At 36.0% G+C, this 15514-nt stretch overlaps 1 protein-coding gene across 1 annotated transcript in view; it reads right to left on the bottom strand.

Moving 5' to 3' along the window:
• The window catches only part of LOC125240612 (solute carrier family 46 member 3-like), a 58443-nt gene that overhangs the window by 29348 nt on the left and 13581 nt on the right, over window positions 1-15514 (bottom strand). Inside the window, exon 2 of the mRNA XM_048148575.1 lies at window positions 1851-2720. Within this exon, the coding sequence (XP_048004532.1) occupies window positions 1851-2717 (867 nt within the window). The 5' untranslated portion in view covers window positions 2718-2720. The remainder of the gene's footprint in view (window positions 1-1850; window positions 2721-15514) is intronic.

The following is a 15514-nucleotide window of genomic DNA, read 5'->3' as shown; positions in this document are numbered from 1 at the left end:
CTCGGCCACCAGTGGGTCTTGTCTTTTTTTTCTTTCGTGTATGATATCTATTTCAATTTATACTTTGTTGTTCCTTGAGCTATGTATGTATGAAAAAATCGGCCAAATGAGAACTGGCATAATGAAGGGTTCCATAGCAGGAGTCGGTATATGCTACTAGCTCGGTATCTATACATTTACTAGTACTACGCTAGAATTCTCCTAAAACCATCAAAAATAATTCAAACATGCAATTCCTGTCGCAGGACTGGTTCAATTGGCTCTATGTATGTATAAACCATATAATTATATATGTACTATTAAGTTAATTTACCGTAAAAAACGTGTAGAACGTAATCGTAAAGGATATGAGTAGGTTTGAAAATATAAACTATTAATTTTTGTACCTATTGCTAGTAAAATATGGTTAGGGACAAAAGTGATCCACTACCACTTCGGTAAAATGTGAAAAAATTGTATTCCCATTGGTATTATTCCTAATTATATCGAACACATAGTGGTTTAGATAGTACAGCAACTGAAACACTTTCGCTACCAAGAACCCGACTGTCGGGTACACCGCTCGTAGAAGCGTAGCCGATTACATGGGTTTCCCCGTATGTAGCGAAAATGTCGTAGCGCCGCGTAGAGCCCGGTTTCGAAAGTGTTAAAAAGTGAACATACTGAATTTGCAATACATGTTAAAGATAAATTTAATGGTTTATTTTTCTTATTTTGTAAGTTTTCTTGTCCTTATTGCCCCAACCTCCTCGTGTCAGGTCAGCCGGCCTAGCCGAAATGACAATCGTTGTTGACGCTAGACGCCGATCGAAACGGAGTCTGGCTCTGTCGCGCCAATACGGAAGAGCGACATAGCTAGCTACGATAACCATAATATCGTAAACGTTTGTTCATTTGGCTACGTACTCAGGTAGATTAATAACACTTTTTATTTTATTTTTTTTATTTATTGTTATTAATATACAGTGACAAACTTATGTCTAACACATAGTCCCACAAAACTCTGGAACAGAACGAGTTTGTCTGTGGGATCAACAGTCTCTCAATTACATAAACAATTAACTTAAAGAAAAATCATTAAACTTCTTAAATAATAGATAATATAAATTATTGTAATATATATAGGAAATGTTTTTTTAGCATAGTTTTAAATTTGTTTGGGTGCTTTTCACTTCGGATGGCTTCAGGTAAGCTATTGAGCAGATATGGAATACGCTTTTTTAGCGATCTGTCACCAAAATAATTATGAATTCTAGGCACAGATAGCTTACCTGTAGCCACCGACTTAGTGTAATAGCTGTGCCCTATAGGATGTATTGGCGCATTAGAAGAGTTAGGGGGGTTTTGTTTTACATATTTTGAAAAGTAACCTATAGTTTCCTTTACATTATTATTTCTATATTAAATACGCTCATCTTATTAACATCACGAGATACTTTGTGGTTAAATAAGTACCAAACTTGTTAATTTAAAGATACCTATAGATAGTTATTCTGCTGAGAAAATGTTAATTACCTATCGTAATTATCTTCACGTAGTTAATTGTAATTATTTTTTTAGTTTGAGGTATTAAACACAAGCAACATCTGCATTCAGTGAGTGGTTTCTGCGCCCGCTCACCTCGGGGCTGCTAAGTTCAAATGCATAAGATAAGACCATCAATTAAATAATTACATATATGCTAGCTGGATTGCATAAACATATCAAGAATATAAATTGCCGTTGCATTTTTTCATACAGTCGGCCTTTAACAGAAGACGTCCATTGCATTAATTGGCAATAGTTTCAATCACGATTACGCAAATATCATGAATATTATTAATAAATAAAGGGTATTTTATCTTACTCACCACATTTATATCGGGCTTCTTCACTTCCTTAATCCTGAAGAATCCATACATAAAACTAAGGATGTATAGCGTTGCACTTAAAGAAAACACTCCGTACAGTCCTATCTTTCGCACCAAAATTCCACTCAGAGCCGCTCCTACTGGCACTCCTAAAGAATAGAAAAGATTTACAACTCCTATTCGCAACGTCCGTTGGTCTTCTGTTGTCACATCCGCTATATAACTGAACACTCCCATGAACATTGTCACCCACCCTCCCGTGAGGGCCGGAAATATAGCTTCTGTCACAGCAGCTACTTCTACAGGAAGCTGGTAGAAGAAGAAGGTATTCACAATAAGTCCGACACTTGTTAGAAATTCTCCAATTATAGGCAGGAGCATACAGAACTTTCTCTGTCCCACTCTATCACTATAGGCGCCCAAGAATATTAGGATTCCGCAAGGCAAAAACGATTGTAACACGGTTTTCCATCCGGCGACCGATGCTACTAGCGTTTGGACAGCCTCTTCTTCAAACGTATAGTTGGCTGTTTCTCTGCGTGTCAAAGCATCGCATACATGATCTTCAAATCCAAGATTCACTCTACATGCTTTTTCTAAGTATAAGTTTTGTGTAGCCAATGCTGAAAGTACTGATGGCATCACGTAGCAAGCGAGAATCGGTTCCACCGTAATTAGAGAAATCATTCGTCTCGCTTTTTGTATAATATCCAAGTCTTTCCAGTCATCGTTAATGTTTTCTGTCTTTTCATTACTTTGTTTATTTGATTTACATTTATTAAAGCTATTCCTTATAACGAGTGTTCCATTTAAGTCATTGCCGTTAATATTAAGATTTTTTTCCGTGGCTTTGGTTTCGGCCGCCATTATCTGTAAAACAAAAAGATTACAATTATTAAATAATTCTTTCTCGATTTGTATTATCCTAACAAGACCCCCTACTGTCGACCGTACCTCTTTGGACTCCTTTCAAACACTTTATGCTTCTGATTACAAATGCGCTAATACATCTAATACCGGACGCAGTAATCATTTCATTATTGGCTCAGTAGGTACTTAACGTAATCGTCGCTGGCAGTTGGTCAGAATTAACTTTACCTAGGTACAATGGTTTTATCTGCTGGGGCATCGTTGTTTCCACCCGAGTCACGAATGAGCGGCTATTTGTGTTGTGTATGCACGTGCAACAGACATTTTTACAGGCAGGAGATACGACACGGATGTACAGCCAAGCCTCAAAGTTGATGCATCACAATGGAGTTTAAATGGTTTTGGTTCCGTTCATTGATTGCTTCCCGGAGATTAGATTACATTTTTTTTTCTATATTTACCTAAGTACTAAAGTACAAAGTAAATTACCTCAGTTTTTGTAAGTTCTTATTTTTTTAGTATGTCAAACAAAGAAATGACAAGTTATTTACAAGTACATACCTACTATACCTAGTGTACCTACTAATGATAAAGGTATTGTACGTGTTTCAGATAAAAAAAATACTAATTACGTCTGTGCTCACCTGTTCATTTTTATATTAACAATGTTTTTAGTCATATAATGAATTAGCCGATTACATGGGTTTCCCCGTATAATTATAAAGTGTTACAATGTTTTTAGTCAGTAATAATTCAATTATGTCTCGTGTGCACAATACGCGTGCATGTAGTGAAAATATATAGTTGTTAATGATCAGTGATCAAACGAAAACTGAGGCGCTGGTGGCCTTAGGGCACAGTACTTAACAAAGAGTTTTTTTTTTAATAATTTATTTAATGAACAAAAACTTGTACAAATTGGTTCATAAAAGTAGATCAGAAGGTCAAGTAGGCGAACCTGGTAGGTGGTTTAGGATAAACAGTGCCCCTCCCCTTAACTAAAGTTATAATAACAAGTTGAGAAATTCAAGATCATGAAGTTATGGATAATAAAACAGCTTAGAATTTAGAAAAGGAACAAGAGTATCACTATCTAGGGTTCGATTTTCAACGTTCAATCGGAGATCGCTGGTTCAAACCTTGTCTCATACCAATTACTTTTTCGAAACATGCATTTTCATATCACCTTCCACATCTTCTCAATCGCTTTTTGGTATAGGATAGGAAAACATCCCGAGGGAATCGGACTAATCCCAATGAGGTCAAGTTTTCCCTATGGGTTGGAAGGTGTTTGTGTAATCCTGGGATTAGTTACTTGCCGAAACGGGCACTTGGTTCTCATAGCAAAATGCCGGGATAACTCCTTTGTGTTACTAAAAAGATAGGTACATATATTATACCTCGTTGTTATAAATTCTAGTTACCTCGAATTCGTGGTCAACGTGTTCTGTTCTGTGTTTAAATGTAGTACTTGTTACGTCAGTGAGGAGAATATGGGGAAAATATAAGTAAAAGCCCTTGCTTCTATATAAGGAATATGTTGACCGTGACTTCGAGGCAAATCGGCCTCCGTTTCAGGCAGATTCATGCTCTGCTGTATCAAGTATTTAGGGTTTTATAAAAATATCATGCATATTACTATCGTTACTGTATATATTTACGTTATAAATATTTATATTATTACTAAAAATATATCATAAATATGAAAAATAAAGAAATAAAACTATGGAAACGGATTAAATCGCGTATAATGAATTTAAAATACATCCCGACGTTTCGAACTCTTTACAGCGTTCGTGGTCAACGGGTGACTGAGGAAAAATTAAAATGTGCAAAAGCTACCCACTTACAAGAAATATTAACGAACCATGACCACAAATAATATAGATTTCTAAGGCAGGTTCACACACTATTAATAAAGCCAGTTATACAATATTCAAAAAATTTTACCATTACTCTGTTAAAAAATAATTAACCAATTAATCTACACAAAATTGACAAAGAAACAAACTGCAAATGTCCAACACCATACAACACAAATGCCTCACAGCCTTCGTCGTGCTTGTTCCATTATCAGATGTACTACTGGATCCCAAGCCGGTGGTAAAGTAAAGCCATCCTCTCTATTAATATTTATTATATTATATTATTAATCTCTCTATTTATTATTTTTCCATAGTTTTATTTCATGAGTAACTATCGCGGTAACCGAAGACAATATTATGAAAAATAAAGGTTTTCTCTACAGTCTAATCCCTAGGGTGCAACAAAAAAGTACCTAAACATTAACGCACATACATATATTATGTAAGTCCTAATCGAAATAACATATACTTACCTACATGTTGTATGCCTACATAGTTACAAACATAGTGTATGTGTATTAATTTAAAATAAATAAATAAATATTGGGGAAATATTGCAAAGAGGCCAGGTCAGAAGTACTCGAAACCGACGAGCGTGTATGAGAAATGTTATGAAAGTGTGTGAAGCGAAAGTGGTTTGTCAGGATCGTAGTAAATGGAAATCCGTGATCTCTGCCTACCCCTCTGGGAAACAGGCGTGATTGTATGTATGTATGTATGTATGTAAATATTGGGGACACTTACACAGATCAACTTAGCCCCAAACTAAGCAAAGCTTGTACTATGAGTGCTAAGCGACGATATACATACTTAAATAGATAAATACATACTTATATACATAGAAAACATCCATGACTCTGGAACAAATATCTGTGCTCATCACACAAATAAATGCCCTTACCGGGATTCGAACCTAGGACCGCGGCTTAGCAGGCAGGGTCACTACCGACTGAGCCAGACCTGGAAAGTGAGTAAAGTAGAAGTGGCTAGTTAACGAGGACATAGAATTTTAATGAATGTAAATAAACAGAAAAAGACACGTCCGTTTAAAAATTTAAAGGATAACACTAATGCAAACTATGTAAATGTCACGTATGGTAACAATTATGTGTAATATAGGTACCTACATATTAATATTATTATCGTTGACATGCAATGGCTTCTCACAATACGACAAGTCGACAACTAATAAATTCTACGAAAAAATATGGTAACTACATTCAAGACAACTTAATGGAATATTTACTAAAATGTACTTAGTTATAAATTATTTTTTATAATTCATTAATAAATATATATTAAATTAAACTTAATGGTATAAGTAGTTACTACTACTTAAGCAGGTGTTGTAGGTATTTATTAAATATAATTTTTAAGAAAAAAAAAACCGTCGCCTTTCGGGTTCTGGTGAAAGCTACTTGCGAATGTTGGATTATGTAGAAATGTGTAAGTATTTTTTAAAACTGCTTTTAATGCTTTAATTATTAGATGGAAACACAAATGAATATACGTATAACGTTAAGGTTTGAGGAGTTTCCTCAATTCCTCATGAATCCGATTATATTATAAGAAATCGAAGCTTGACAAACTTTGACTTCAAAACATATGCTTAACAAACATAACTAAATAAATGTCACTGTTCTGAACTTAAATGCATGCTTTTCTTACAAAAATACTAAAGTCACTATGAGTGTGCCGTTCAGGTTTGAGGAGTTTGGTTCTGGCCATCATCAGCAGTTCCACTGCACCAAATGTCACTGTTCTGGACGAAAGTGCATGCTGTTCTTATAAAAATACCAAAGTCACTATAAGTATGCCGTTCAGATTTGAGGAGTTCGGTTCTGACCATCATCAGAAATTCCACTGCACCAAATGTCACTGTTCTGGATGAAAGTGCATGCTGTTCTTATAAAAATGGCAAAGTCACTATAAGCGTGCCGTTCAGATTTGAGGAGTTTGGTTCTGGCCATCATCAGCAGTTCCACTGCACCAAATGTCACTGTTCTGAACGAAAGTGCATGATGTTCTTATAAAAATACCAAAGTCACTATAAGCGTGCCGTTCAGATTTGAGGAGTTCGGTTCTGACCATCATCAGAAATTCCACTGCACCAAATTTCACTGTTCTGGACGAAAGTGCATGCTGTTCTTATAAAAATGGCAAAGTCACTATAAGCGTGCCGTTCAGATTTGAGGAGTTTGGTTCTGGCCATCATCAGCAGTTCCACTGCACCAAATGTCACTGTTCTGGACGAAAGTGCATGCTGTTCTTATAAAAATACCAAAGTCACTATAAGCGTGCCGTTCAGATTTGAGGAGTTCGGTTCTGACCATCATCAGAAATTCCACTGCACCAAATGTCACTGTTCTGTACGAAAGTGCATGCTGTTCGTATAAAAATACCCAAGTCACTATAAGCGTGCCGTTCAGATTTGAAGAGTTCCGTTCTGGCCATCATCAGCAGTTCCACTGCACCAAATGTCACTGTTCCGTACCTAAATGCATGCTGTTCCTTTATTAACACAAAAATCACCATATGTATGCCTTTCAGATTTGAGGAGTTCCCTCGATTTCTCCAGGATCCCATCATCAGAACTGGATTCTGAGAAAAATGGGACCAATCTGTATGTATATACATTCAATCAAAAAAAAAATTTTCAAAATCGGTCCAGGAACGACGGAGATATCGAGGAACAAACATAAAAAATAAAAAAATAAAAAAACATACAGACGACTTGATAACCGTCCTTCTTGAGATATGAGGCGACGGTTAAAAAGTACCCACTATAGGTACAGCGCGTTCTTTAAAGCACGTCATATAAATCCACCAAACCATTTAAAACATAACATGTCAATCTCGTTTTGGACATCGATCGTCCAAATTTCTAAGTCAGTTATAGCCTATACTTTACTTATATCTTTAAATAAATAAAATTTTGGATTACCCGAAATAGTATATAGCGAGGATTTACTGGTGAAACAAGATAAATCGAGATAATTTTTCGTTGAAGTACCTACGAAATTTATGTAAATTGCACATAGTTCGAATTTCAAAAACTAGTTTGCTTAACTTACCGGGTTTCACCAGTAAACCCTCGATAAGTAAGTAGAATTTCAGTATTCTAAACTAAGGAATTCACCCTTCAAATTAAGATTTTCAAAATACACCGTGTATTACTATATCTCTCTATTGGTACATATCTAGTTCTGTTACACTGTACATGGTGAATCGTATCTTATTTATGTTGATTTCTATTATAGCTATACCACCTATTACAACTTAACGCGAATATCCCCGCTTCGCCATATTACATTCGGCAGCGTGCAATGACATAGCACTATTACATGTTATTATTCGTAAAATTGGTTGTGTGATTCCGGCCTATGATCGCGACTTGTCGGACATGCGTTTATGTGACGACACTGCCGGCCTAGCCGAAATTACAATCTTTGACGCTGGGTGGCGATTGAAACGCAGTCAGGCTTTGTCACGCCGCTACAGAAGAGTGATAGGGAGAGCTTACTACGACGTGTAAGCGATTGTGACGTTGGCTAGGTACCCTGGCTTTTGTGAGGTCGCGCGCACAATACAACGGCGCGACAAAAACTTGCCAACGCGATGTCATCAAATCGACCTTGTTCGGCTGATTCCGCGTTCATGATTAAGAATGAATGCCAAAGTTGGCGGATGATTTGGTTAAACATTTCCAGCTCAGTCCACGGGCTTTATTGACATCCGATTGATTGATAGACGAGGCATCAAAAAACTTCGTTAGCAGCTAGTACCTAAAGTCTCGATGCATTTGGCGATGATTAGGTATGTAAGGATTAAAAAAACTGTTAGGTAACCAGTATCTGATTGATAGGCGATGTATCAAAAAACTTCACAAGCAGCAAGTACCTAAAGTCAATGCATTTAGTAAGTACGTACCTAAAGATTAAAACAAACTGTAACAAATCATGTAACAAGCTTCACCGAAACAAATCTGCCTTGAAATAGTCCGAATTTTTTAATTACTTTTATGTACCTACCTATTAATTAATTTTCATTCGCTAATCGAGGAGAACAGAATGTGTGAACTCCTATCCAAAGTAGCAATTTTTTGTACCTACCTAAGTATGATTATAACTAAGTAATAGGTACGGTGTATGGTTTTCTTTTTGCTTTAAACAGCAAAAACCTCACCTATACGTGTAAATTCACTAACAAATCCAAGTTAGTATCTACGTAATTAAGTGCCAAATACTTAGGTAAATAGATGCTTTTTTATGCCCAAATATTCCGGGGACTTCCCATAGTAAACCTGTCATTAGCGTTGAAAATGTATTTTATTTGTGGTTTAGGTCCACATATTACCTAATTAGGAGGGAGCAAAGCAAGCAATGACATCTGACTTATAACTGCATACTAGGTATTACTAAGTACAGTCGGCATCAAAAGTTTCGGATCAAATAACACTTCAGAAATAAGTAACATTCTGTAACCGCTAAACAAAAAATATGTGTGATGAACTGTACAGATTTAAGTATCTATTTTTTTGTTTAGAAAAGTTATTCAGGATGTCAGATACTTTTGGTGCGTTGCGTTGTTTCATCCGCTACTATTCTATATAGATGCTGACTGTACCTACCTACTAACAGGCTTGAGTCTATACGTATTTTACTTACACATCAGCCGTCCTGCTAAGCCTTAGCAAGTATCTCTGTATCAATGATGTATTTTATTCTGAATTTTTCAATCGGGGAACTTACCCTACATAAATTTAATATCCTCGTTCCTAAACAGCTAGTTCGATATGGCTATTTAATTATTTGGGGCACCGTAAATATTAGTTGACAATTCAGACTAAGTACGAAGGTATAAACAATATAAACAACTTGATTTTTAAATTATTTTAAACCAAAAAGTCGTGAGAATCGCAAAATACTTGAACTAGGTAATTATTAAACCTCTATTGTTATTTACTCACAACATTTTTTAGGTTTTTGCGACCTGTGTAAATACGTAATGAGTTTGCAAATGACGATTGTAATCATTATATATTTTTGTTATTTACAACGAATAGTAGATGTTGAGGTAACGACCTCACGTATCTGAGTGTTGTTGAGTTTGGTCAATGATCACCCATTCCAGTACATAATCACAGTATAATAAAGAGTACTATCGTACAGTATGGCCACTCCCGCTCCCCGCTGAAAGTGCCGCCCACCCCCTCTCGGTTACCTGACAGTTACCGCCTGTCAAAAACGCGAAGAATCGACCTGTCATATCTCACTCATACAAGCACGGTACGCGTTCACCTACACGAGCTTATAATGTGTGCTAAGAACGCGCCTCTTTCATAGATATGATCGCCAGTGTCCGAGGTGTGACATAATGTTTGCCAGAATGGGTGACCATCATTGACCAAATTCTTGTGACGCGTGAAACAGGATTTTCTACCTTTAGCCGGCCGTCTAGATTTAGATCGGAGTTACTTAGTTGGAGTGGACTTAGAGTGGAGTCGCGAGAGCTTCGTCTTCAAGAGTACCGTTTGACGATCGGTCTGGCCTAGTCGGTACCCTGCCTCCTAAGCCGATGCATTAATTTGTGTGATGAACACAAACATTTGTTCCCGAGAATCCCGAGTCATGGATGTTTTATGATTTATTATGTATATAAGTATGTTTATCGCCTAGCACTCATAGTACAAGCTCTGTTTAGTTCCGGGCTAAGTTGATAGGTGTGATCTGGCTGCCAAGTTCAGCGCCAAACTTAAAAAAACCGGCCAAGAGCGCGTCGGGCCACGCTCAGTGTAGGGTTCCGTAGTTTTCCGTATTTTTCTCAAAAACTACTGACCCTATCAAGTTCAAAACAATTTTCCTGGAAAGTCTTTATAAAGTTCTACTTTTGTGATTTTTTTCATAATTTTTAAACGTATGGTTCAAAAGTTAGAGGGGGGGGACGCACTTTTTTTTCCTTTAGGAGCGATTATTTCCAAAAATATTAATATTATCAAAAAACGATCTTAGTAAACCCTTATTCATTTTTAAATACCTGTCCAACAATATATCACACGTTGGGGTTGGAATGAAAAAAAATATCAGCCCCCACTTTACATGTAGGGGGGGTACCCTAATAAAACATTTTTTTCCATTTTTATTTTTGCACTTTGTTGGCGTGATTGATATACATATTGGTACCAAATTTCAGCTTTCTAGTGCTAACGGTTACTGAGATTATCCGCGGACGGACGGACGGACGGACAGACAGACATGGCGAAACTATAAGGGTTCCTAGTTGACTACGGAACCCTAAAAAAAGCGCAATACCTACGGGATTAAGTCCCTGATACAGATTTATAAATTACCATACATAGATAACAGCATCTTTATCCTCTCTGACATCTTAGAGAAAGGGCTGATTTCGACTGATAAATTTGAAAGTACCTGGGCGACCGAGCTTCGCTCGGTGTTCTATTTTATTATACTTCTTGTGTTTTTTACATGACAGACTTACCACTTCCAAACAAATTTGTATGAAAAAATCAACAGTAAATCACTTAAATAAACAAATAATTGATACACTATAGTTGTATAGGTACTTTATTTTACTTTAAACATAATTATCTGACAGTTTACACAATCAACATAACGCATAATAGCACTTCTGTTTGAAGTATTGAGTTTTAAAATAAATAATACTGAGATAACGGAAGAAGCTTAAAATTCGTAATAAAAATTAAAACACTTAATGAATACGTAAGTTTTATCACCCGAGAATCATAAGACATAGAGTATATTGAATAGTATCAGGGGCGGCTCATTTCGCGATCCTTTCACCGCGCTACAAGTACATGCCGGCGGCCGCAAGTTCGCGGCCCATTCAGTGGCGACGACTTTCGCGCGGCGCAATAGAATTCAATGTCGTCTGCACGCGTGCGGTCCGTTTGTTAATGTAGGTAATAATTTAGAATGGCGGCGTCTTGTGAACTTCAAAGGAGTGAGCCTTCTGTACTTGTCCTATTATATATTCTGTGATAGTATGGTATAGAGTTATCAGTCAAGATTTTCGAATGAAGCGCCATCTATTATTAAGTTACGACAACTTTTCATGTGACTTTCCATGCCTAAAGGATTTAAGAACATAAAGTATAAAGCATGTGGACCTCCTAGTGAGTATTATATTCTTTGATGTGGACCCTCTTAAACGTGGAACGCCACATATTTATGGCAAGATTTCTAAATGGGTCCTTCATCTACGGCTCCCCACAGACAGTCTTAAAAATTCATAATCTTAAAAAAAACTTGTATGCAATCTGACAGTTCAGATCTGTCAGTGTCTTGTCAGTGTCAGTTTGAACTGTCAGATTGCATACAAGTTTTTTTTAAGATTATGAATTTTTAAGACTGTCTGTGGGGAGCCTACCAGTCACATTAATTAATAAATATTTGAACGCTAACTTATTTGCCAATAAAACAGGACATTAACAAAATTTACAATTTAATACATGTAATTGGCCATAGAATGCCGTTCGCTAGTTTGCGGGTGGTACAGCGACATCTAGCGAAAATTTTGGACATCAAAAAATACTTATACATTTTACGATAACAATCATTACCCAGTTTGCGGGGGTAACAGTGACATCTAGCGAACAACTTGCACTACGGCATAAAATTGTTTTTCACGCCCTCTATCGTTAATTTTCCTAAACATATACAAAGTACATCGGATTTACTATTTCCTTTGACTGAAAACACCGTGTCATAAGATTCATAAGTTAGTCAATGTTTGTTGTTTCGTATCCTTGACCTGTGTCGCCATCTAGTTTTATCATAAATAGTACTTACATCGAGCGAAAGAATTCTGTCTTAACAACTCAACTACTCCACACGAGATGGCGCGCGTTTTGCCACGAAAGCTCAAATAGAGATGGCGGTATGTGCCTATTATTTCCGGATAATTCTAGAATGTAATAGCACATCTGTTTGAAGTATTGAGTTTTAAAATAGTACTGAGATAATACAAGAAGCTTAAAATTCGTAATAATAATTAAAACACTTAATGAATACGTAAGTGTTTTCACCCGCGAATCATAAAATTCATAAGTTAGTCAATGTTTGTTATTTTGTATCCTTGACCTGTGTCGCCATCTAGTTTTCTCATAAATAGTACTTACATCGACCGAAAGAATTCTGTCTTAACAATACAACTACTCTACACGAGATGGAGCGCGTTACACCACAAAAGCTCAAATAGTGAATTTTTCTATTCGTGTTAAGTATTCTTTTCATTAATATAAAAAGACTTGAAAATATTATAACACCTCGCCCGCGAATTATAAGTTACCTAATGTTTGTTGTTTCGTATGCGACGCCTTGATCTGTGTCGCCATCTAGTCTTTATAATAAATAGTACTTACATCGACCGAAATAATTCTGTCTTAACAATACATCTACTGCACACGAGATGGCGCGCGAAGAAAAACGCATGAAAACTCGAAAATTCGCGTTTTCCGAGACCTAAGGATAAGTTAGATCGATTTTTCACCTCCGAAAACCCCCACATAACAAATTTCAGCGAAATCGTTAGAGCGGTTTCCGAGATCGTCGGTATGTATAAATAAATAAATAAATAAATAAATAAATAAATAAATAAATATACAAGAATTGCTCGTTTAAAAGTATAAGATAATAGGTAAAGTTTGATAAGTTCAAATTCAACCTAACCACAAAATTAAAATTTTGAAAAAACCCCCGATGGCGACACAGTAGACCGATTTTCATGAAACATGGCTAAGAACACTCCCGACTTTAAGACAAAAAAAAACTAAATATAAATCGGTTCATCCGTTCGAGAGCTACGATGCCACAGACAGACACACACACAGACAGACAGACAGACACGTCAAATTTATAACACCCCGTCGTTTCTGCGTCGGGGGTTAAGACGATACGGTAGGGGTCAATTCTCCATACAAATGCTCTCGACCTTTTCCTCCCTGGTTTTTGAAGATAGAGCAATGTTTTTTTCAACACAGATTGTTATTATTTTTATCTGTGTCGGACCGTATTGATTTTTTTGACATTCTGCTTTTTAAAGACTCTAGAGCCAATCAAAAATTTCCAAAAACGGCCTTTTTCATTGTGGCGCAAAAAAAGGTGTGATACTCAAGATTGGTAACAATTAACCAAAAAAGCTAAACGGTCCGACATAGATTATTTCATTGTTATTCAGATTCTCAAATTTCGTTCAGATTGATTAAGTTTTGAAGGAGGAAAGAATCGAGAGCGGAACCTCGATTTGAAAGATTTTTTTTAAATATCTTTTGACTGAGTTGTTCTTAATGGACAATTTTTTTTCGATAAATTTAGTTAATAACACTTGTATATTTAACTAAAATTCCCAAGTCGAAAGGGGGGCTCCTTTCCATTTTAGCATTTTCGCTATCGTATCCTCTTAAAAACAGAAAATAAAGCCAGTGCTTAGCTCCTAACAATATCTAAAAGAATGTTTCTTTTAAATGACACGATTATTTTCAACGTTTTACCAGTGGTTTGTATTCAATGTGAACGTACAATTAGGTAGTTTTATTCAAGCACATGTAGTCTGAAAGAGCATGATCAACTACTTTGCAATTGTGGAACAACAATAGCAGGCCTGGGACAAGGCAAGGCCATACAAATGTCATTAAAGGGAGATAACATCGCATTTATGAAGTCTTCTCGTATTTTGCATTCATTCTTTATACGAACACAAAACACTAAAATAGACGTACCGCTAAACGACATGAATCAGTATTTTTTTGTAGTCTCTCTCAGTAAATTTAGACTTAATTTAAAAGGCAGTACTTAAATAAATGACAAAAATATTTCTGTGTTTGAATTTTTATGTTGGTAGGTGATATTTTTGTCAAATTTGTCGATTAATTGACTTGAATACTTATGTGTTATTTACATAGTTTAAAAAACACTATAGTATGGCTTTAGTGTTTTTTTAACTATGTAAATAAAAACCTCTAAATGGCAGTAAGCTATAATTAATAGGTAATGACAATAATATTTCTGTAGGTACTTATATGAATTTTTATATTGTTGTATGTTAATTATATTAAATTAGGTAAATAGTGCGATTAATTTATTTAAATAAATGTGTTACTTACAAAGGTACTTAGCATTTAATTACGCAATAAGGCCTACGTTAGTCACACTTAGGTAGGTATACAGTACTTTTTGTTTAAGCACCACAACTTCATGAAATTCATGTGCAGGATTAATGTACCAATAATATTAAATCGACACTAGTTCTAGTTCACTTTTGTACCATCGACAACACTGTTAGCTGGTTGTCTATTGTTTGCCCGACAGTCATTTAACATAATATTCATTTGCCCGAATCTCACTTGCCTGAATTTCATTTGTCCGAATGATTTGTTTACCATAAAAATCATATGACATACTCGTTGTTTATCCGAATATTACCTTCCATAATCATACAATGCCATACTATTTGTTAGCCATATTATTAAGTGCAATAATATGGTTTCATAGAATATTCAAACGCCATAAGCAATTATTGCCATATTAATTGTTGCCCATATTATTACCTAACCTAACCTACTTTCTGATAGCAGTTTCATTTTCCAGGGGTCACAGTTCTAACCTAACCTAACCTACTTTTCCAGCAGTTTCATTCTCCAGGGGTCACAGTTCTAACCTAACCTAACCTACTTTCTGATAGCAGTTTCATTTTCCAGGGGTCGCAGTTCTAACCTAACCTAACCTACTGTCTGATAGTATTTTCATTTTCCGGGAGGTCACAGTTCTAACCTAACCTAACCTACTTTTCAAGCAGTTTCCTTTTCCAGAGGTTCACAGTTCTAACCTAACCTAACCTACTTTCTGATAGCAGTTTCATTTTCCAGGGGGTCACAGTTCTAACCTAACCTAA

The sequence above is a fragment of the Leguminivora glycinivorella genome, chromosome 2, assembly GCF_023078275.1.
Source record: "Leguminivora glycinivorella isolate SPB_JAAS2020 chromosome 2, LegGlyc_1.1, whole genome shotgun sequence".
Taxonomy (NCBI): domain Eukaryota; kingdom Metazoa; phylum Arthropoda; class Insecta; order Lepidoptera; family Tortricidae; genus Leguminivora; species Leguminivora glycinivorella.
This window is presented reverse-complemented; position numbering and strand designations above follow the sequence as displayed.